The sequence below is a fragment of the Amphiura filiformis genome, chromosome 3 (assembly GCF_039555335.1).
Source record: "Amphiura filiformis chromosome 3, Afil_fr2py, whole genome shotgun sequence".
Lineage (NCBI taxonomy): Eukaryota > Metazoa > Echinodermata > Ophiuroidea > Amphilepidida > Amphiuridae > Amphiura > Amphiura filiformis.
The window spans coordinates 38491591-38516275 of NC_092630.1; the positions used below are offsets into that span (position 1 = coordinate 38491591).

Below are 24685 nucleotides of genomic sequence, written 5' to 3' on the forward strand. Positions count from 1 at the left end.
GCGGGTACCCGCAAGCCCACCCGAAAATGCCAGCCTTAGTAAGGGCAAGGGTTTTGGGTTAGGTTAAAGGTTGGTTGGGCTTGGGTGGGTTTGTATAGTTATACATGTCGTAGGTTGGGGTGGGTTAGAGGGCTATAATAGTTTGCATCATGGATCAAATTTTTTTTTCAAAATATGGTTCAAGCATGCAATTATATATATTTATTCACCAATCTTTGCACAAGAACATTAAAATGATAATGATACAAAAAAGGAATAATCGGAAATAATTAGAGTGATTACGTTTACAACTGCTGCATAATTGAACCACATTTTGTTCTTTGTTTTCAAAATTACACAAAATGACTTACGCAATTAGCATTGTAGGCTGACGATATGGTGTAAAATAATTCTGAACAAGCATCAGTCACAACAAAGCAAGAGCATACCTTTGTCATAATTCAACAACATATGTTATCCAAATCAGCATTGTGGGGATAAAAGCCATATATCATATCAATTACAAACTTGTGAAACTAATGCATTCTGGCAACATTGTTATGCTAATGAGTAGACAATTACTATCTGCACCATATACATGTAATGAGAGGATAAATTAATGACCTATTCTTGGATAATCATCATGCTATTAGTGGATGACATGCAGGAATATACCATGTAAAATATTGCATGTTTTTGCCTGAATATAGTGCTTTTCAAATGCCATTGTATTGTAAATTTTGCAGTATGTATTAAAATAGAATAGCCCAAGTGTTGATCATGAGTATTGTATGCAAATGCAATGACACAGTGCAAATGTTAGCATAGGTTTTTATTGTGTTTGATGTTGTCTGCAATGAGTAATATAAGGCCATTGGATGATATGTTAAATTGTAACACAATGATATGATGCCTTTATAGTTGCATACACCTTTGTTTAAGGGTTGGGGTCAAATAGTAATTTTCAGTTTTCACACTTTTTAACCAATTTGAATATTTCAAAAGATGTATTCAACCTAATTAGTATTTTAATGCAATTATTGTGTCAGTATCAATTGTCTTTAGAAGTAAAATGATATGTAGTGTACCATGTTAAATGATTGGTTTTTCACTGCTTTGAAGGTTTACACACTACATTGTATGTTGATTAGTTATTCGAACCTGCTCACAAAAATACAGTGTTACTTTGGTTATTTCCCCACCTTCACATTATTATCAATTTGTGTGACATCATTAACTACCTGTATGAGACTAGTAAAAAATACTCATAAAATGTACAACTTTGTGCAGTTTTTGGTTGAATTGTTCCAGACTGAAAAAAAAACACCCACAAAAATCAGTGGTTAGGGACCAGACACTTATTAGGGAGGCCTGATGCCAAAAAATGTCATCATGAAAATTTTTCGTGCCCCTTTCAGATGTCAAAAATGTTAGGGCCCCCTTTTTGACATGAAAATTATGGGTCATCGACCCCATAGAAAATCATAAACTTAATTTTCCCAGGAAAATTTGTCATTTTTTTCAAGGCCCCCCTTAGGAGAGTCAAAAATTTTAGGACTCCTTTTTGCATCAGGCCCCCTAACAAGTGTTTGTGAACGGTCCCTTACTGAAAACAAACAATGAAACTAGATCTGAAATATTTACAGAGAGAGCACAATTCTCAAGTTGATTTCATGCCCTGCTTTTAAAATACCAATGAATGAGTACATGTCTGCATCTATGGAGTTTATCCATCAATTTATTTGCAAATCTGAGTCTACTGTGCTCAGATGATGGATCATGTTTTGATTTTTTTAAAAATTACACCTTGTTCTTGTTACCATTGAGTGGCAGTATGCAATTCAATGTACGTTTTTTATGTTTATCTATAGCCTTGTCAATGAAAGCCAGCTGCAAGGATTAATTGCATTGATTTTAGATGCGAAAATATAATAAAACAAATACTGAATATATTTTAATATGGGAGATACCAAACAGTTCATTATAAATGGATGAAATGTCCATCAGATTATTCATTACTGTATTCGACCTAATTAGCACCCAGGCTTTTAACGCAAGTCACTTTCGGGGCGCGCATTAAAACGATGGAAAAATTAGATTGGGTAATTGCATGCATAAAAATAGAGTGTATTTGAAGTCAAAATCGTCGTAATCCTAAGCTAGAAGTTTGAGTATTGTATTGTATGTGAAATAACATGATCAATTATACATGTAGAGAGGTATTTCTACAATCGAGTGGATGGTTTGCCTTATTTTCTTCTTTTAGTTTGCAGATGAGATTCCTCTCAAGAAGGAACAGTCTTAGATAATACATGTAGAAAAGTCCTGAATAGAATATGGACTATGCGATGTTATATTATCTCTTCTATAACCTTGGTATCATTATTTTGTAATTTTTCCCCAACGCAGGTTTCTCTTGTGACAAGGGCGAGTACCTTGACAAAGACAACACCCAGCAGTGTAAGAAGTGTCCTGCAGGAACCTATTCCTTGGGAGGAGGCGAGAGATTTGAAGATTGGACCACTTTACCAGAAGGATTCATTACAGTGTCAGATGAACACGATGACTGGTACATGGAAACCAATTGTGACAATCAGTGAGTATTTGATGTGATATATGTGTATTAATTCATTACATGTACAATGTATGTTTATCGTGGCCAGCTATCAATTATACACCCATCTCATTTAAAAGTCTTTAAACCCATTGCAAAATCTGTAAAGCCTTTGTGGTTATGTGTTGGATGTACATAATGTGAGTAAGGTACATAAATGTGTAGACAAATTCCATATTCTGACATGTTACCATAATTTGACAATCCTGTACGTATGTCAATAGTTGAACAAAAATGCTTTGCTTTCAGCGCTTTATTTTGCATTTCTTACTACATTTTATGTATTGTTTCAGATTTCAAAACTTGTTACCATTGATCATATTAAGATTTAATACCAACACATTTTTAGAGGTCCATGTATAATTGCCATAAAGGGCAACTTTTAAACATCAACATGTTTTTTATGCCACCCTATACTTTCATATATTGTGGTACTAAAAAGAAAAACATCTGTTGGAAAAATAACATTGAATGATAATAGCATTGGTTATTGTACACATCTCTAAAATGATTGCAGGATAGCGAAATGTTACATGCGCAATAGAATTAGTTGTTTAGACACCCTGTATGTATAATTAGTATAAAACAGATAGGTAAATAAATATGCAAGAATTTGGTTGTAAGGATACATAGTGTCAAATTACATTTTTAAATCCAGTCAAAATTTACCTCTTTCAAGCTGATTTTAAAATAGCAATATTGGGTTTTCCCTCAAATCTATTTTAAACATGTAATCACAGTATTTGAAATATGTGAATTGGTTGTGACGAGGTAACACTGCTCCCATGGTAACACATTGATGATCAGTCAATGTCATGTGATTCTATTGTGATACGTAGGGCATACGTTTCTTTCAGAACTGTGACTCACATTGTGTTTTGTTCAAGTGATCAGTTGAAGAAAGTAATACATGTGTAAAGCTATATTCATTGGAACACATGTACATGTATACAAAGATCTAGGAAAATGTCTACCAATCCGACATGGAATTGCTTGTACAAAACAATGTCGACCATGACTGTGAATAGGAAAATGCATGGGAACTTGAATGGCAACTGTGACAGTTCTGGCAAAAGGCTAAAGTTGGATTTGAGCTCTTTAGAACACTCACAGTTGCCTTTGAAATGTACCCCACCTGATATTATGGTGATAAAATTGCACAGAGGATATAACCGATGACCATCAACTTCACAAGAGTGAATTTCAATGTAAATCTGTGCATGTACATGTCTACATTAAAAGAGCTAAAAGGTAAATGTAATCAAGATTTGGTTGTATTTTATCTGTAAATCCTTTTAAGTACTTCAAAGTACAATGCAGCACAGATTCTAGAAGGAAGAATCTGTGAATGTAGTCAAGAAGACTGTCAGAAGAAGGTCTAGAATGATGATACCGATTTCACAAAATATTTGATGCCTTCTACAATGAGTAGTAAGAATTGTAGAATGTTAAGTGATCAGTGAAAAATCTTTAAAATCTGTCTAAGAATGAAGTATGATCAAAATTTGACAGCTGTTGATGCATGTATGAAGTGAAGATCATGTGACAGACAAAAATCATTAAAAAAAATTATTCCTGTAACAATGAAAAGATAAGTGCATGTGATGTTCAAGCTCAAAACAGTACAAATTTTCAACATGCAGGCTGTGAAATTGCTTTCAAGCCCATTTGGGGATTCATCTTTTGGAAACAAAGAAAATGTACTAACAAAAGATATTAAAGCTACCTGCAAATCTAACCAAGAACATGATACAGATGTTGAGGTAACTAAGTGTATTCCGTTTTTGACTGAGTTGACTGATTGTGAAGCAACTCATGTTCGTCATTTCTGTCACCTGGTGAAAGGTACTTCCGTTTTACTTGTAGTAAAATTTGGGGATGAAATCATATTTATTAAAATGTACAGGAACCAACCCAATAACATGGGGTATAGAAAATCAAATCATCTGCATGCAGAAAAACAACTCTGTGAGGACAGAGATACTGTTATCCAAAAAATCAAAACATATCAGAAAAACAGTGTGAAGAAGTGTGTAATGGTTACACTATTTCAGAACAACTCCCCATGTCAATATTGCTCCACTGATCTGTTGAAATACAAATTAAGTATCGAAAATTCTCTCAAGGAGAAAATTGATATGAAAATCCAGTTTCAATGGGTTTTTGGGCGTGGAATAAGTAACAATGTGACAGGTCTAAAGAATCTGAAAAGCAATGACATAAAATTATCAAATCTAAACTGGGTTCATTTCTATGATTTTCTTTTCAAATGGTTATTGAGAGAAAAACAAGGTGTTTTGATTGATGTATCTCTGTCTGAACAAAATATAGCTGGTAATGATAACAAAATAGTAGAGAAGAAAGAAATTGTCAAAACGGAAGAAGATGTTCGGAGGGCTCTTTATGCAAGTTCACAAGAGCATATTATGGAGAAGTGCAAACAAAACAAAGAAACAAGGGAGTTTCTTGAAAAAGAAGTGTGAATTTGTATTCCACAGGTGCACTACGTGCTATTCTCTCATTGCACCTGTACACCCACTAGGCAATTGGGGAAACAAGTGTGGTTATCTAACCACATATCTCACTTGCTTTTTGGGACCATATAGCCTAGTGGTTAGAGTACTCGCTTCTAGTGCATGAAGTTCTAGGTTCAATTCCTGGTGGTGGTAACTTGCTGGGGTATTGGCATAACTTTGGCAACTAATTTGTAATAATGTGTAATATAATTTAATGTTTGCCAGCAACATTTTCCCATTCTAATTCCATTGGAGTGGAAGAATGAACTGGAGTGTTAGATAGAACAGTTTTTGAATTTTTCTATATGCCCAATAGTTAAAATACATAGCCGAGCTTGGTTCGACTAGTAGGACTTAGGGCTCATATTGAAATACCCTACCACGCTTTCACACAGAAAGAAGGCAGGATTCCCCGCTAAGCGCCGCTCAGGAAAGCTTCGGTCATAAAACGGATGGATTATATGCATCAGTGATACACCCTGCCCAGGATTTTAACAAAAGAAGGCTAGTACAGGAAAGCTGCAGGATGGCGCACACCTTCCTGTGTAAGGGAATTTCAATATGAGCCCTTAGTAGGACTAAGACCAATGTCATCTGTGGAGGTGTGATTAAGCAGAAACAGTGGGTGATGTGTCTTGACATGCTAGAAAAAACAAAGAAAACTGACTGGATCATGATTTGTGGAATTATGGTTTCTGCCTACATTGTACATTGAAGGAAATCTTGAAAAATATATTTCTTCAAATTATGAAAAACAGACAGCCAGACTGATAAACTTTATCACCAGGTTGTTTTATAAGAAAATATAGTCATTCGAATTCTAATTGATGGATTTTTCTGTTCAGTTTTAGAATACTAGAGGATTATTAAACTGATGGTCATTGACTTGTCTGTACCAAGTACAGTCTATGATATATGACAAGATTATTATTAGATCTTCTGTTAAGTTTTAGAGGTACTCAATGTGCATTCTGCCAGAATATATATATATAAAATTTGAAATATTTTGAGACAGGGAAGACTTTTGTGATATATGGCAATGTGTATATTTTAACGTTTGAATATTATTAATAATAATAATTATTATTAATATTAAAGGGCTACAAGTAATTAAAAGTATTTGTAGCCATTGCTTTTGTGTACTGAATTATAATTCATATTATAAGCTTTTAGTGCTTATAAAATACCACATTACTCTATAACCTGTAAAACCTGGTGATAAAAATGATAAACTTTTTGAGATACTTTTCACTTTATTTCTTGTGTGTCCATTTCCAGATCAATGTGGGAACCTCGAGGTAATTACATCAAGTCTCCAGGCAGTATCTGTTCCTCCAAGCTTGTGTACAGCGCCAACTTGAAGAAAGCTGGCTCAGTCATGTTTACATATTCCATTGCTACTTCAGAAACAATGCTACATGTGGAGGTGAGTTTCACTTGGTATCTACAGGGGAAAAGACCTTTGATTATCAATTTACAGAATGAAATACCACTCATTTTCACCCTAAATGAAATGCCCCTTGATGAACCAAAACTACAATCCGCAAATTAAGTCTTGGAACGCTTGCGTGTAAATAATGAAAAGCTGTCACCTCCTTTCGTGCAATGTTGAGAAATGCCAATGTCTTCAGCGGTTTCTATATGAATACCTGAGTGGAAGAAGGGCCCAACTCCATTAAAACAGTTTTTGAGATATTAAGAAAAAACTAAATATTTGGAAAAGTTTTATAGACAGATTGTTTTCATCTTCACCATTAATACCTGAACATACAGCATTACTTGCATTCGAAATTACATATGATGTTTCCATGGCAACGGTACAGGTCTTAATACGAGCTGGAGTTGGGCCCTTCTTCCACTAATATACTGCAAGTGCCAGTTCCGTAAGCAGAAGTGTTGTAAATAGCTACAGAAATTGGTAATTATCCATTTATTGTACAAGTAGAAGCATGTAATATGTTAGCAAGAAAGTTTATTGTAGTGAAAAGCAGATTTCATGGATGAACAAAATTCCTCTTTAACGCAATATTTGTGGAAGAACGGCCCAACTCGATGGAGTTGGGCCTTTCTTCCATGAAAACCATGATTAAGTGTACGTGGAATATTATTTAGAGAGTGGATTTTGACTCAACTTTTACACACAAGGAAGAACAGTCTGCTGGCAATAAAATGCTGGGTCTAACTCATTTTTGTAAACTAATTGGAGTTGGGCCCTTCTTCCACTCAGGTATTCATATATGTTCCAATATTGATTGATGGAGAGAGGGGAAGGGTAAATCGGTAAAATTGTAGATGTCATGTTTGTTCCCAAGCACAATATACGTCATTTCCATGATCATAAGAAATTCTGCACAGAATTTTGACAGAGTGTACCAAGCGTTCCAAGTACTTTTTTTTCGAAGATTGTGGATTGTTAATTTTATACCAGAAATAATTTACAATCAATTGAATGTAGTATTGATGCAATGCCTTAGCACAATATGTATACTGTCATGTGATGTGTATACATCTACCATCAGAGCATCCTGGGTGCAGTTATTGAACTCTCTTAGTAGAACTCAATCAACCTCCCTAATATATAAAATTAAGTTCAGTGGCACGCTGAGCAACTTGTGCAAATAGAGGTATTAATGACTTGTGTACATATGTACATTATGCCTTCACTTTGTGAATGTGTATGTACATTTTCCCCATGAAAACATACTTTTGTTTTTCTTCAATGACTACTTGTACGTCAGTAGTTGACATTTGCAATTTAGATGTTTAACATTTTTATTTGTAAGGCACAAGCAAACTAGAAATTCTAATTTGTAATCAATAGATGGCAATGAAGTTAGTAAGACCTGTAATTTTGTACAAAGACAACATATTTTAAATGTAAAAATATCTTGGTGTTTAAATGGCTCATATAATTACGATGTAAGGTAATTGCTTGAAAACAGAATAATGGGTCAATATGCAAGCAGCGTTGGTTTGCCTCTTGGGCATTAAGTTTGTACTTAATAGCTTTTGAATTTTACTGCTCTTAATAACTTGTAAGTAGTGAAGATGAGCGCCTTTATATAATTATGATGCATTGTATAAGTCGTTGAGCATATTAAAATGCAAGGTGTATTCCCTCAAGGCAACAGGTACATGTAGGTTATACCTTGAAGAGATTGCAGATCAAATTACAATCTCCCCATCTATCTATGTCATACCAGAGATGCATATCAAATAGATTAAAAGAGTTGCACACTCAAACTGAAATACCTTTCAAGCAAGTGACGTATCACATAGCGTCGCATCTATAGACATTCCTGAAGCTATAGCAAAACATTATTTCATGTAAACCTTACGCATGTTTTGTTGCGAGTATAAATGTCGGGAGATGAGTATGTGTGAAAGTTTCATTACTGCCCCAAATGTGTTGTGACGACCTTTTGTGTTTGTGGAATTAATGTAGCTATGGATGCCCCAAGTCAGAAATTCAAGATGATTGAACATTTTAATGTTGCAATTCAATTTGCGGGATTTGCAATTCCAATTTAATTTCAGCTGTTTCTTCACTGTATTGTGTCATTTACAAAGAAGCTGAAAAATGCCTTTTTACATACATTTTCACATAAGATGTGCCTGAGTTTTTGTCTTACATGTAATTTATCAGAAACTAGAAATGGTTCAGGTTGTTGCCAAGAAAGATTGGATATTTTTATAGACAATGTTACCACTTTAAAGGGGCGTTCAGATATATGATTTAACAGTTACCCAAGTCCATCAAATAAAATTACTCCCCCTCTCCCACACACACGAACAATAATGTAAATTGTAATTGTCATGGGTACTACACCCCTGGCCAATTTTGTGCCTATTTTTGCATTTTTCTCAAAAATTATAGCGCATTGCTGACAAGTAAGATATGTATATTATAGGGCAAAGACTACAACTACTGCACTGGAAATTTTATTTCAGCACAGACAACAGTTGTGGAGTTACAGTCAAAAATGAGGGAAAACCAATATTTGATCAATAAATCAATAACTACTTGCCTTGAGTTGCTGAATTTTCAGTGCAGTAGTTGTAGTCCTTGCCCTATAATATACATATCTTACTTGTCACCAATGCGCAATAATTTTTGAGAAAAATGCAAAAATAGGCACAAAATTGGCCAGGGGTGTAGTACCCCCTTAATGCAGTTTTGTACTCTTTATAATATTCGCATGCAAGTCTTACCCTGGTGAGCAAAGATATATGACCAGAAGAAATGAACAAGAAAAAAAATTAACAAGTTTTTTTGAGGTTTCTCAAAATTACCTGTCATGGACTTGGGTCATTGTTGTATTCAGGTATGCAATTATATGTATGGGGAATGATGTAGATGGATCTCTCAGTGTCCTTTAAAATATGAAAATCAATATTGATTGTATTATGCATTGGCATGGGAGAACATCTTTCAATTATGTCGTCATTTTACACTGGGGATTTGATTAATATTTCAAAAAGCAAATTCAGGGAAGCGAACGAGTTAGAAAATTACAGCAATCCTTGATGCAATTACCGTATATTAGATTCAAGGCACTGTAGGCTAAAACTCCTCTCAGCTATTGTCGCTTATTTCACATCAGAATTTACCCACACAATATGCCATGCAATAATCTGTCTGTCTTAATGTTATTAGTCAAGTAAATCTCTCAAAATCTGATGGTTAATGCCGAAGGTGATCTGTCTTATAGCAGACAGTTAGGCTCTTAAGCATTCATTCCCATCTATACCATTTTCCATCTTGATGTGGCAGGGACGTCAGTGCGCATTTCATTGGACACAGCTACAAACGCTCATGTTTGCTCAAAGCGCTGGCATATACATGCATGCACTTAAAGATGCCCCCATAGATGCCAATAGATTGATACTGGGTTAAGAGTACAGCAGAGAGAGATAGAGAGAGAGAAAGAGAATAGATTTCTACATTCATAGAATGACCTTTCTGGGTTCAAAAACTCATCCTCTGTAATTCAAGGTCAACTTTTGAACTATCAATTGTTGAATGAAGGGTAATAAACTTAGCCATTGAAGATGAGACCACTGCGGCTAATGTTTATGAAAAGACAAGGGATCAGTATATACATGGTTACCATCATATACCACAAGGTTTCCAAGAATGAAACCTGGCCCCTACAAGCAGACAGTTGATTAAAATGAGCAGGAATTGATATATAGTTGTTGTCATGTTCAATCATGTAACAATGTATCCAAGAACATGTTGTCCCAGCAAATGTGTTGATTTTCTATTAAACCGTTTTTGCCCATTATGTCTAGTGCCTATTATTTAAAATTATTTAAAATGTGTGTTATAATGTTATTGTTCTTTCTTGGAAATGAAAAGTTGTGCATAAATACTTGTTTTGGGTTTTTGATTTGTTAGTTACGTTCATCCCCAGAAAAGTAGAATAAAATAAAGTTAATAAATGTAACATTTGCACATTGACTAGAATCTATCTCATGATCTATATACAAGGGATTTGCACATTATTTGTGATTAATAACCTCATTGATTGTCTCTTGTAGGTTCATAATGACCAGTGTGAAGCAATGAGTGGTGGTGAAGGTAGTAGATGGCCTGAAGCTACAGGAGAGGGCCAGTGGGAGACAGTAAAGGTAAGATCATGTGCTACATCAGGTTCACAATGACCAGTGTGAAGCAATGAGTGGTGGTGAAGGTAGCAGATGGCCTGAAGCTACAGGAGAGGGCCAGTGGGAGACAGTAAAGGTAAGATCATGTGCTACATCACCTTGTAGGTTCACAATGACCAGTGTGAAGCAATGAGTGGTGGTGAAGGTAGCAGATGGCCTGAAGCTACAGGAGAGGGCCAGTGGGAGACAGTAAAGGTAAGATCATGTGCTACATCACCTTGTAGGTTCACAATGACCAGTGTGAAGCCATGAGTGGTGGTGAAGGTAGCAGATGGCCTGAAGCTACAGGAGAGGGCCAGTGGGAGACAGTAAAGGTAAGATCATGTGCTACATCACCTTGTAGGTTCACAATGACCAGTGTGAAGCAATGAGTGGTGGTGAAGGTAGCAGATGGCCTGAAGCTACAGGAGAGGGCCAGTGGGAGACAGTAAAGGTAGGATTATGTGCTACATCACCTTGTAGGTTCACAATGACCAGTGTGAAGCCATGAGTGGTGGTGAAGGTAGTAGATGGCCTGAAGCTACAGGAGAGGGCCAGTGGGAGACAGTAAAGGTAAGATCATGTGCTACAACACCTTGTAGGTTCACAATGACCAGTGTGAAGCAATGAGTGGTGGTGAAGGTAGCAGATGGCCTGAAGCTACAGGAGAGGGCCAGTGGGAGACAGTAAAGGTAGGATTATGTGCTACATCACCTTGTAGGTTCACAATGACCAGTGTGAAGCCATGAGTGGTGGTGAAGGTAGTAGATGGCCTGAAGCTACAGGAGAGGGCCAGTGGGAGACAGTAAAGGTAAGATCATGTGCTACAACACCTTGTAGGTTCACAATGACCAGTGTGAAGCAATGAGTGGTGGTGAAGGTAGTAGATGGCCTGAAGCTACAGGAGAGGGCCAATGGGAGACAGTAAAGGTAAGATCATGTGCTACAACACCTTGTAGGTTCACAATGACCAGTGTGAAGCAATGAGTGGTGGTGAAGGTAGTAGATGGCCTGAAGCTACAGGAGAAGGCCAGTGGGAGACAGTAAAGGTAAGATCATGTGCTACATCACCTTGTAGGTTCACAATGAACAGTGTGAAGCAATGAGTGGTGGTGAAGGTAGCAGATGGCCTGAAGCTACAGGAGAGGGCCAGTGGGAGACAGTAAAGGTAGGATTATGTGCTACTTCACCTTGTAGGTTCACAATGACCAGTGTGAAGCCATGAGTGGTGGTGAAGGTAGCAGATGGCCTGAAGCTACAGGAGAAGGCCAGTGGGAAACAGTAAAGGTAAGATCATGTGCTACATCACCTTGTAGGTTCACAATGACCAGTGTGAAGCAATGAGTGGTGGTGAAGGTAGCAGATGGCCTGAAGCTACAGGAGAGGGCCAGTGGGAGACAGTAAAGGTAAGATCATGTGCTACATCACCTTGTAGGTTCATAATGACCAGTGTGAAGCCATGAGTGGTGGTGAAGGTAGCAGATGGCCTGAAGCTACAGGAGAGGGCCAGTGGGAGACAGTAAAGGTAAGATCATGTGCTACATCACCTTGTAGGTTCACAATGACCAGTGTGAAGCAATGAGTGGTGGTGAAGGTAGTAGATGGCCTGAAGCTACAGGAGAGGGCCAGTGGGAGACAGTAAAGGTAGGATCATGTGCTACATCACCTTGTAGGTTCACAATGACCAGTGTGAAGCAATGAGTGGTGGTGAAGGTAGCAGATGACCTGAAGCTACAGGAGAAGGCCAGTGGGAAACAGTAAAGGTAAGATCATGTGCTACATCACCTTGTAGGTTCACAATGACCAGTGTGAAGCAATGAGTGGTGGTGAAGGTAGTAGATGGCCTAAAGCTACAGGAGAGGGCCAGTGGGAGACAGTTAAGGTAAGATCATGTGCTACATCACCTTGTAGGTTCACAATGACCAGTGTGAAGCCATGAGTGGTGGTGAAGGTAGCAGATGACCTGAAGCTACAGGAGAGGGCCAGTGGGAGACAGTAAAGGTAAGATCATGTGCTACATCACCTTGTAGGTTCATAATGACCAGTGTGAAGCCATGAGTGGTGGTGAAGGTAGCAGATGGCCTGAAGCTACAGGAGAGGGCCAGTGGGAGACAGTAAAGGTAAGATCATGTGCTACATCACCTTGTAGGTTCACAATGACCAGTGTGAAGCAATGAGTGGTGGTGAAGGTAGTAGATGGCCTGAAGCTACAGGAGAGGGCCAGTGGGAGACAGTAAAGGTAGGATCATGTGCTACATCACCTTGTAGGTTCACAATGACCAGTGTGAAGCAATGAGTGGTGGTGAAGGTAGCAGATGGCCTGAAGCTACAGGAGAGGGCCAGTGGGAGACAGTAAAGGTAAGATCATGTGCTACATCACCTTGTAGGTTCACAATGACCAGTGTGAAGCAATGAGTGGTGGTGAAGGTAGCAGATGGCCTGAAGCTACAGGAGAGGGCCAGTGGGAGACAGTTAAGGTAAGATCATGTGCTACATCACCTTGTAGGTTCACAATGACCAGTGTGAAGCAATGAGTGGTGGTGAAGGTAGCAGATGGCCTGAAGCTACAGGAGAGGGCCAGTGGGAGACAGTAAAGGTAGGATCATGTGCTACATCATCTTTAAAGTTGCTACCAATATTCCTTTTCTCACTTTCACAGGCTAAGTATGTAGCGTGTTGTGTGTTATAGACATGTGTCTGATTTTAGACCATGCAATTCAGAACTTTTTGGGTTCTATCCCAAATATTTGTTGTCTAAAATGATAATAAAATATTATTAACTTTCTGATGTAGGAACAATTTTAGAACACATGTGCCCTTCTCCTCAGTATTGACACAGAATTGAATGAATTTGACATTATCAGTAGATTATATCATGAGAATAGTATCCATTTTGTAGCTAAATATATATCCCTTAATGGAAATTGGCTGATATGTATCTCCCATGAGGTATGCATCAGTAAACTCCCAATGCTACTATATTGTTTAGGAGCTTATCCAATTAGGCTGAGAAAGCAATATGAGAACTTGGAAAGGGGACATTTAAACCAGCATCTAAACAGTGTTACCAAACCTGCAAATTGGTAGCCCAATTGGGTGACTTTTGAAGATTTGCCCAGCAACTTTTGATCATTTTCTGACCTATAGAAACCAATGGTTAATAATAAACTTGGGTGACCTTTTGACATGGGGCCCCCATGAATGTGTGTGGTTTCGTGTCCCATAGAAACCAATAGTTAATAGAAACATTGGGTGAATTTTCGGTGATTTGTCCCACTGTTGGTGCTGAAAATGTGTTGCAACACCGCATCCAAATACAAATAAGGCAATGGAGTATGATGAAATAGCTTTTGATGTCCTTCGATTGTTGATCATAGTTTAAAGCAGGAAATGGAGCCAGTCATAGCAGATTTTAAAGCCTCAATTTTCTTCCTTCAAGGGTACAATGTATTTGTTATTATTTGAATGATGCTATTAAATTGTTAAGAAATTCTGTTAGAACCTATAGTTGTTGATTCCGGGGGTGGGGCACTCCAACTTTGGAGGTGACGCGTATGTAGGGCTGTTAAGACCCCTTTTTCAGCATCACTGTCACCCAAAGACCCCATATATTTTCACGAACACATTCTCTGTCACTCGAAGACCCCTTATTTTTCCATTTGATCTTGCACCCAAAGACAATTACAAGTTCAAATTTGAACAGCAACTTTCATTTATCACTGATTTTGTTACTTATTTTGAAAAAACAAAGAAATTTGAAGCCATTTAGAACTAGAAATTTGATTTTCGAGGTTTCTGTGGCGCTGTTTCGGTTCTCACCCAAAGATGCCATTTAAAGAAAGGTCATGTTCTCCCCCAATGACCCCATATTTTTTACATTTTGCTCTCACTGAATGCCCAAAATCATGCTCTCACCCAATGATCCCATATTTTTTACATTTTGCTCTCACCGAATGCCCCTTAGTGCGAAAGTGCCAGCCCTACACCTATATCCTTTTTAAAAAAGGTGTATTGTCTCTTTAACTGTCATCACCAGCCATCCTTTATTAATGGTCTCAGATGATTTGTTATATCATAATGGGAGATAATAAAATTGGAACTGATCCAACTTTGAAAAAAAAGCTGATTTGATGAAGGTTTTATACACCATCAAACATCTGGTGCTGTTTGGTTTCTCTGAAAATAGATCCTGTTTGGACTGATGGCAATGCATGGCTTAGCTTGTGAATAATTAAAATCCTAAAGCCAGTTCAAACATAAACAATGAAGATATCGGATTTAGATGGATGGTAGACTTAAATATATAGGATTACGTTTGTATTTTTTAAAAAGTCTGGAAGCAATTGAAGGAAAAGCTCCTGTATTAGACTGTCTTCTGAAGTATCTTTACAAATTGCACTAAATTTTGTATACAATGGAATGTAGTGAGGGATGAAAATTAAAACTCGACCGGCGGTTAACCGCCGGTTCTGCCCGGTTCCGTCCGGTTACCATTAGAACAATAGCAACCGGGCGGAACCGGCGGGGGAGTTTTGATTTCGTACCTAAGTGTCTTGAAACTAGCACATGACTTTAACAGTGAAGTGGGTACATTATATATTATAATTTGATAGCAAACATTTTGTGTACTTGCTGCAAAATATTATAAAAAAGTGGAATTGTGACCGTGATGTTTTTTGTTTGATTGGTTTTTTAAGTCATTGAAACTGAGTAAAACGGACTATCATTTCCTTTGTACAGTATATTGACAAGAGATTATTTCTAGCTAAAGCTACCTTTCCAAACATGTTTTTAAAGGAGTGGTATATCCAGATATGGACTAGTCCAACTGTGCCAAAGTAGACAAACAATATCGTTCAACAGCAAGCATAAATGTCTCAAAATCGCATTCCTTCCTAAGCGTCAACATTGGCACCATCATATCTAAATAATTGAATACCTGAGTGGAAGAAGGGCCCAACTCCATCAAAACTGTTTTTGAGATATTAAGAAAAAACTTAATATTTGGAAAAGTTTTATAGACAGAATGTTTTTGTCTTCAGGGGACCTTTAATACATGAACATACAATATTACATACATTCGAAATTATATATGATGTTTCCATGACAACGGTACAAGTCTTAATACGAGCTGGAGTTGGGCTCTTCTTCCACTAATATACTGGAAGTGCCAGTTCTGTGTTATAAATAGCTACAGAAAGAAGGTAATCACCATTATGCACAAGTAGAACTCATGTAATATTAGCAAGAAAGTTTATTATAGTGATTGGAGCAGATTTCATGGATGAACAAAATTCCTGTTTAACCCTATATTTGTGGAAGAAAGGCCCAACTCCATGGAGTTGGGCCTTTCTTCCATGAAAACCATGATTAAGTGTACGTGGAAGACTATTTAGAGAGTGGATTTTGGCTCATCTTTCACACACAAGGAAGAACAGTCTGCTGGCAATAAAATGCTGGGTGTAACTCATTTTTGTAAAAAATTGGAGTTTGGCCCTTCTTCCACTCAGGTATTCAATTATACCATACATTTAATTCAATATTGACAGGATGAAAATCTTCTAATCATCAACTTTTCATTATCTTCTTCCTCACTGCAGATTGATTTGAAATCGGGCCTGAACATAATATCATGGAAGTCAATAGGGATATCGTTATCATCAACCAAACCACCGCCACCAATTCTCATTAAGACTGTTGAGATTATGGGACTGAGTTACACCTCCGAATGCACCAAGTGTAGACCAGGAACATTTGCCAAGGATCAGGGATCGTTCGAGTGAGTAATTGGATTTTTATCCCCTTTTCAGATTCAGAGATAGTCAAATCTGATTTCCTTTTTCTACATTTGTTTTTAATAATAAAAATATTTTTTGTTGAAATAAGATGAAATTGGATGTGGATGTAATGTTTGACAGACATTTATTAATTTAGGGAGTTGTGGAATGTCTGTTAGTAATTTTGTTTAGTATGAAAATTCCCTTGTTATAAAAGTACTTTCTGAGCATGGTTAATGTAGAATAGATTTTAGTTCATATTTTGAATTGATCTGAAATTAAGTTATGTTTCACTCAAATTAATTGGATTATACTAAATCTGCTAACTGGGTTATTGATTTGATAAACATCACCTGATCAATTCAAGCAGAAATCAAAAATAATTGAATCCAATGAAAAATTGACTTACGAAGTACATGTAACACCATAACAAAAATATTTGCCAGTAAGTTTATGGGCGTTGCATTGCAACGTGAGAAGTTGGGTTAAGTTTCCAGAGAGGAATGAGGTAGTGGGTGACATTTCTTAACTTTCACTAAGCTTGTTATTGATTTGGTAGATGTGATGTTATCTACCGAAGTTAATTTTTCATTGGATTAAATTAATTTTCACATTTTCATTTAATACAGTGAGTACTGCCAATAAAATGTTGACTTTCAGGTCCTGACGTATGATATTTTTGTTGTTGAAATGATTAAGAATTTCAGACTTTGACTACTTTCTTTAACCATATTTCAAAAGGTAAAGAAAAACAAGAACAAGAACAACAAAAAACATTTCCTTTAATTGTTGGTTTTATGGTTATCATATTGCCATTTATACATGTAAGGTACCAGACATAGATAAGGCACATTGCATTAAAACATTTTATGGACTTACTAAAAATGTTGTCTTGCAGCAGCTTGTCATTCTTAATAACGTAGGTTTATTAGAAATTCCAGTGGAAATCCATAAACAGGTGACTGCATTTGAAATCTACACCCCATGTGGAGTAAGGTTACGTTGTCCATAGGGGTGAATGGATTTCAAATGGAATAGCCCAGCCAGGCCTGTACACAGGGGGGGGGGGAATGCACCCCCCAATTTGGAAAAGTATACAAAAGTCCCAAAATTTCAGGTTTTTACTCTTTTTTTGACAAAAAAGGTCCAAATGTTGTCCACTTTTCACAAAATTGCCCCCCCCCCCCTGGAAAAAGGTCCACTTTGTCAAAATCAGCATCCCCCCAAATGAAATCCTGCGTACGGGCCTGAGCCCAGCCCATTGGATATAGTGTGATATATGCCCTGTATTTGTTACTTTTATTTTGTTGCAGCCTTGTGGGTTAATTCCCTGGATCATGTACATTTTATAAGCAGGCTGAACAGATGTCAAAAATCTGATTCAACAGACACAGATATCTATAGACAACTATTGTCTTTCATTGCATCATATAATTGTTTTATTTCAGATGTACACAGTGTTCTGCAAACACATTTTCAAAAGATGGGGCTAGCCAATGTACTAACTGTGATGCAAGTACTTTATATTCACGTAAGTGTAAAAACTGACTGATTTTCTTTTTTGCATCAGCAAATTAAGGCTATTTTATAGAAGTGAGACAAAAGTCTTTATTTTTTAGTGGTACTTGATTTAAAAAAAAGAGAATTAAAATCAAAAACTCATCCTTATGAATATTGACTTCATTCATGTTAGCAAGTTTTTGAATGATTTTCACGTTATTCTGATAATAGATGTTAATATAATTAGATGGTTTGTTTTCTGATATAGTCTCTGTCGTGCACATTTCATTCAAATTCATTATTCCTATTCCAGATCCTGGTGCAACTGAGTGTACTAAGAGAGAGCCATGTTCTAAAAATGATTACTATATGACTCATACAGCATGTAATGAAAAGAATCAGGTAAGTAGTTGTCCAAGAAAGAGGGGGTGGGGGGGGGTGGGGGGAGGGGGCTGGCACCTGGTACCTCAAACTTGAGGTCTTGTAGAACCAAATGGGAACTTACAATGATGAAGCAAGAGACTAACAGAACTTGCAGTGGCGGTGCCTGGAATTTTTTTGGGGGGAGGGGGCCTGGAATTTTTTTGGGAGAGGGGGGGGGGGCATTGGGAGGGCAAAGTGATTTCAGGGGGGAAATAAAAAAATTGCACAAAATTGCTACAAAAACTGGAAATTTTTGTAATTTTGGATTTGTACTGGGGGGAGGGGAGTTCTGACTGGACCCTGCCCCCCTTTAGCCAGTGATACCAAAATAAGTACAAACATTCCCCACATAATTTTGCTATGACATCATAAAGTGAGTGTGCCTCACATAATTGACAATGTACAAACATATAGGCTGAAGTGGGTTTTCGGTTTAAAATCTCACAAACATGAAAGGAAATGTGTATTTTAAGCTAACTACAAAGATAATTAGAGTCATATCCCATAGAATAAATTCATGGATTTTACTGTAGAAACCTATGGTGAGGACTGTTATGAGTCTCACCTATTAAACAAATTCTAATGACAGGAATCTGACTGTGTATGTATGTAGCATACACATTACCATCCCATCAGAACATGGCAAGTTTACACTAAACATTTTGAATTGAGTTATCACAAACATACAGCATCTCTGTGCCAGGTTAAAAATACAGGTCACATGTAAGATGAGATGGTTTGAGAGGCTTATATAAACACTTGACCATAGTGTTGCAGCAATTTTCCACCATTATTTAGCGGGAGTACGAGAAACATGAAACTCTGATATTTACACATTGTCTGTACAGTAGCTGTGATTGCGGTACAGTTGTTTTGGCAACCTTTTTTTTAAGGATTGGAGGGGAAACCTTTTGTCATGTTTTTATGACACAGATCTTGTGGTTAATTAAGTTAGCAGGTTGTCATGGAAAACTGCTGACATTAAGAAATGATATGTAATGGGAGCAAGCAATATTTATTTATCATGTTTAAAAGATGTTTGTTCCAGTTGTTTGTAAATATTGGAATAGTGCATTATGTTTATTGATGTTTTAAAAGACATAATGTACGATCTTTTCAAGAGAGTTTGGTCAATTTTTTTCAAACCGGATTCTTTTTGGTATGTGTTTACACATGTCCCAACTTAACAGCTAATTGGATTCAGCCAAATTCATTGTATTTTTAGGATAATAGAGTAAGTTTGAATGAATTAAAGTCATAATGATGACTTTAAATCCCCCACAGAACACCACAGTTAAGCGGCTAAGATAGTAAGGCAGTTTTCTATCATTTTTACCTCATTAGGTTGACCAGAAAACTTTCCTGACAGTTGTTACGAATATTACAATATTTGGCAAAGAATAACTAAATTAAAATTTGACCAAAATCGCATATTAAGGCTTTTTTGAACTGGATTTCACATAACATAATCAACCAATTCCTGTTTCCAGGCACTTTCAGTGAAGATGTTTTTAACATTTCATTTAAAACCAGCCTTGTTGTTGATACACTAAAATTGAAATGGCAACTTGTTCCATGGATGGTATTGAAATAGTATATATTTGAGTCATGCAATCCCTTTAATTTATCACTGGGAATAAGGAACTAGTGATTGCTAGACTGGGTGTGATGAGGATGAATATTCTGAAACAGGTGGTGGTCGCCATGCATTCTCTAAATTCATATCAGTAAATTTTCATTGTCAACCGTGTAATTGAATGGGATTATTTTGAAATTTTAAAACGCTCGAAATATCACAAACAAATAGGCCTATGTTAATAAATAATATAAATACAAGCTAAAACCGTTGGGGTTCGATAATGAAAATCAACATTGTAATATTTGTTGAGTAGGTTACCCTGTTTAAATATGGTTAATAAATAAATAAATAAATAAACCCCACAAAACTAACCAAGTATGGAAAATGCCATACGGCCGAGCGGTTTTGCTGGCTCTCTCCGACCATCATGCCACCCGCCGCCTGTTCTGAAGCTCTGATAAAGTCTCATGTAGGCTGGACTGATTGCATTGAAAGATGTTAAAATCATGAATAAGTCTTGAGCTGACTGGTACGACCTTTGTGTTAAGAAATTTGATAGAATTATGAATAATCTGATCAGTGTACTGTCTGGAGAATAGATTGAAAATAAACCAGATTATTTGTTCTGAGTGACTTCCAATTTGTGTTTTGATTTAAAAGAAATACCAAAAGCTACAGCAGTAGTCGAAATAACACTGATGCAGGGCAGTATTTAATTGAATACATGAATACAAAAGCCACCTAAGTCCATGCGAAGTTATTTTGAGAGAAAAACCCGTGTATCATTTTAATTCCTTCAGTTAGATTTACCTGGTCAATATGGTAAGTTTTACGTGCAAATGAGTGGATTAACCTGTATTAGGTATGACGATTAGCATTTCAGGGACTTCGTGGGGTTCATTTTAAATTTTGGACTTAGGTGGTTTTTTGAATCATATACAAAGACAACAATGTTAGAATGAGATTACCACTAGTAAGATAATACAAAATAAAGCACACAGGTATGTATAATGTTGATAAGCATTCTGCCATGTAATATAAACCACACACTTTCCTTTATTAAACCCATTTTTTGTTCAAAAGTCATTCTCTAGCAATGAATGTGTTACAAGTGGACTTTTATACATACTGGATTTCAATCAATGTGTTACAAGACTCAAATCATGGAATTGGGTGATTCTTTCATACATGCTATTTTTCACATGCCCAATAGACACAGAGAATGAATTTGAGTTGTTCTTTCATGCATATGACAGGCCTATGTATAGCAACAATTTCCCATGTTTAACTCAATTTGGCCAAAGTATGGACTTAGGTGGCTTTTGTATTCATATATTCAATTGTTTGCAAAGAGTTTGATCGAAGTAACTAGAGTTCCTATATAAATATGTTAGTTGAACAACTACTTCGGAACTTTTGTATTCCATTGATTAATAGGAAGTTGGTTAATTGTAATGATGCAAATGGCAGCTATGTGTACTGATGTTCTTGTACACTCACAACATATGTGAGTGGACACTGCGAATGAGCCGTAAACTCGGCAAATTGTATTCTGAGATACAGTACAAAGTGTGCGTGCAGGTCGTATTCATATGTGTCTCAATTAGGCGCGACATGTTTCTCATTTGATAGCGTTTAAACCAATCAATAATCCTATTGCTGAAGAGGATAATAATCTAATCATTAAATAGCTCTAGTCTTTGTTTGCTTTGGTTAAATCCTGTTCAAGTGGTGGGTTACAATTGCATTGTATTTTGTCTAGGTATGTATAACCAACAATAACAATGAGAGGACATTCCTGAACCTTGTTGACTTGGGGATGATTTGAAATGACTTTATTACCAGCAATGTGAAAAAAGAGACACACGTAGAACCATCGAAAGTTACCATTTTGTTGAAGGAGCAGAGTTCAACAAACCATAATCCCGCTTCTGGATATCATTTAAAGTCAAATGATATACTATTTTAAAACTTATGATATATATTTTCTAAACACGAAATAAAACAAAATTGACCGGGGCAGACTTTACGGCTGATTCGTAGTGTCCAGTCACATATGCAGTAATGCAGGAGTGATTTCATTTGTATGAATCTAAAACTTACTTTTGGATTTTATTTTCCTACTCATTTATTCAACAGACAACAAAGACATACAAGTGGATAGAACCTCGCATCTGTAGGGTAGATATATCAGGGGCTGCTCAGCTGCCAGCCAATGGTCAAGTAGAGGCATGTCCACCATGTAACCCAGGCATGTCTATCTTCAATCATACAACATGCAATTTCTGCCCAACAAACCAGTTCTCTGATGGAACTGCAGGTGAGTAGTATTGGATTTAAATGCCGTGTCTAGTTCAAAATCAATTTAGAGTTGAATTTGACAAATTAAGTACTTGATGTTTGTGCAATGCAAGTACACAATCATATGCTTTGGCCTAATTGTTGCATTTTTATCACCTGATCAAATTATACAGTACTTTGTGCTTGTTAATAAAATAGATCATTGATTAAAAGTTAATTTATATTATTAGTGGCTGATGTTTAGTATAAATTTGCATTCTTTATTTTAAAACTAAGTGTCTTCTATCATATAGTAAACATGAAAACCTTTCTCCTCATAGACATTTCACTCTTAGCAGAAAACTATTCCAAACCTCTGGTGCCCATATTATACCAGTTGTTGCATCTGTTGAAAGAGATAATAAAAAAATGGTAGCGATTATGCAATGATACTTGTAACTGCTCAGTGTGATATGATCATAAAGGTGTTTAGTTTTTTTAAGGACATTAACAAATCACATAACTCATTTTGGTTGATTGTACACCTTTGTTTTCAGTGTGCCGGCCATGCCCACCTTCCACTGCTCCTGTCTATGGGATGGATTTCAAATGGTGGAACCAAATGCCACCAAATATGGATTCATCATGTCTGAGTTGGTCAGGTAAGTACAGGATTGTTTTTTTTCTTTTGCACATTTCACTTCGTGTAAAAAATGACTCATGATGCCCGATGTGTCGCATTCATCTTGTTGGCAGGCTCAGTTTGTGATGCTGCCATAGACCAAGTTCACATTAGAAAATACCTTTGCTAGATAAAGATTAGTTAAGGGCTGGGGTATGAGCGTTTGGACAGTATTTATTTTGGGACATCAGAGCACATCAGACATATCGAATTGCATTCTGAATCGAAGAATGTCATTCTGATATCAAATAATTTTGAATTTTTGAAATTAGCAATTTAATACACATTTTATGGCAAATCATTAAAATTGATATTTTTGATATTTAACAGTTCTTGAAGTAAACTTCATAAATCTGATGATTTATACTTAAAGTGTATGTAGGTGGGTTAAAAAGCCGACGATCAATTGAAAATTTTGACCTTTTCATTATTGAAGATATGAATTTTTTTCCCAAAACACCAAAAAAAATTAGGTCTTTTTGGGAAAAAATCCATATCTTCAATATGAAAGGTCAAAATTTTCAATTGACCGTCGACTTTTCCTCCCTGCTACATACACTTTAAGAATATATCATTAGATTTATATGATTTACTTCGAGGACTGTTATATATCAAAAATTCAAAAAATATCAAATTTTTATAATTTGTCATAAAATTTGTATTATATTGTGATTTTCAAAAATGAAAATTATTTGATATCAGAAAGACATGCTTCAGATTCAGAATACAATTCGATAGGTCTGAGGTGCTCTCATGTGCCACAAAAAATACTATCGAAACGCAATAAACGCTCATTTTAGATCCCTTAATCCTCAACAAAGATAAGTTACTTTTTGTTTGTTAAGCATGAATTCACATTATTTATAGGCAAAACCCAATAGTGGCTCAAGGGCCACTAAATTAAAGGGATAAGTTATGTTTACCAAATGAAGCGATTAGGAAAAATTGCATGTTTAATATTACTGCCGAGAATCATGAAATTTAATCAAATGAAGCAATATCCATAATGTGAATGTGATCAAAGACTCAATAGGTATACCTTATTGAGTTTTTGTTGACTAACAGAGTCTTTTACCTAATAACAATAGTTGTAAAACAAACCAAAACAGATTCATATGCATATTCTAGTAAGTCTTCTAAACCCTCAAAACTTGATGCTGGTGTTTACATATTTGTTCCTCAGGTAGTGGGTGTTCAGAGAACAAAGGCTGGGTTCTGGCCGGTGATAGCATTCACAGTAGCTTGGGACAAGCAGACGATGCCTACCTTATTCTACAACTCTCAGTGGAAGGATTTGATGGTGAAGAAGGATTCGTTGATGGCAAAGCTATTGAACTTGGAGAACTCTCATTTGTATTCAGCCTGGAGTGCACTGCAGATTGCGGTTTATTCTTGCTAGAAGAGAGAGGACCAGAAAACAAATCGCCTGTGATTGAGACGTGGGAAAAATCACAGGAAAAACAGGAATACAGGTGTGTGTAAAACATTGGTTGTATCTAAATGTTTGGTACTCATCAGTTTTGATATTAATTGAAAGACCTACTTTAAAAAAAATCTAATGTAGTTCCTCTTGATATGACTACAAATTACCGGTTTAGGACTCTCAGTAACGGTTATTGACAAATTAGATGGAACTTGTTTTGCATTTGGATGTGGCAGTCTTGTCCACAATCTCTAGGAACTGAT

At 36.4% G+C, this 24685-nt stretch overlaps 1 protein-coding gene across 5 annotated transcripts in view; it reads left to right on the plus strand.

The window, feature by feature from the left end:
• Window positions 1-24685, plus strand: part of LOC140148466 (endosome/lysosome-associated apoptosis and autophagy regulator family member 2-like) — a 62096-nt gene that overhangs the window by 14419 nt on the left and 22992 nt on the right. Inside the window, exons 3-11 of one of the 5 annotated variants that reach the window (XM_072170436.1) lie at window positions 2389-2575; window positions 6388-6535; window positions 11837-11926; window positions 16359-16537; window positions 17984-18066; window positions 18349-18437; window positions 22177-22357; window positions 22875-22979; window positions 24183-24471. In XM_072170436.1, coding sequence (XP_072026537.1) covers window positions 2389-2575; window positions 6388-6535; window positions 11837-11926; window positions 16359-16537; window positions 17984-18066; window positions 18349-18437; window positions 22177-22357; window positions 22875-22979; window positions 24183-24471 — 1351 coding nt within the window. Of the gene's footprint in view, window positions 1-2388; window positions 2576-6387; window positions 6536-11607; window positions 11689-11836; window positions 11927-12789; window positions 12879-13146; window positions 13236-13265; window positions 13355-16358; window positions 16538-17983; window positions 18067-18348; window positions 18438-22176; window positions 22358-22874; window positions 22980-24182; window positions 24472-24685 lie in introns of those variants that run through there. The other 4 variants (XM_072170433.1, XM_072170435.1, XM_072170434.1 and 1 more) reach the window with 4 other exon arrangements.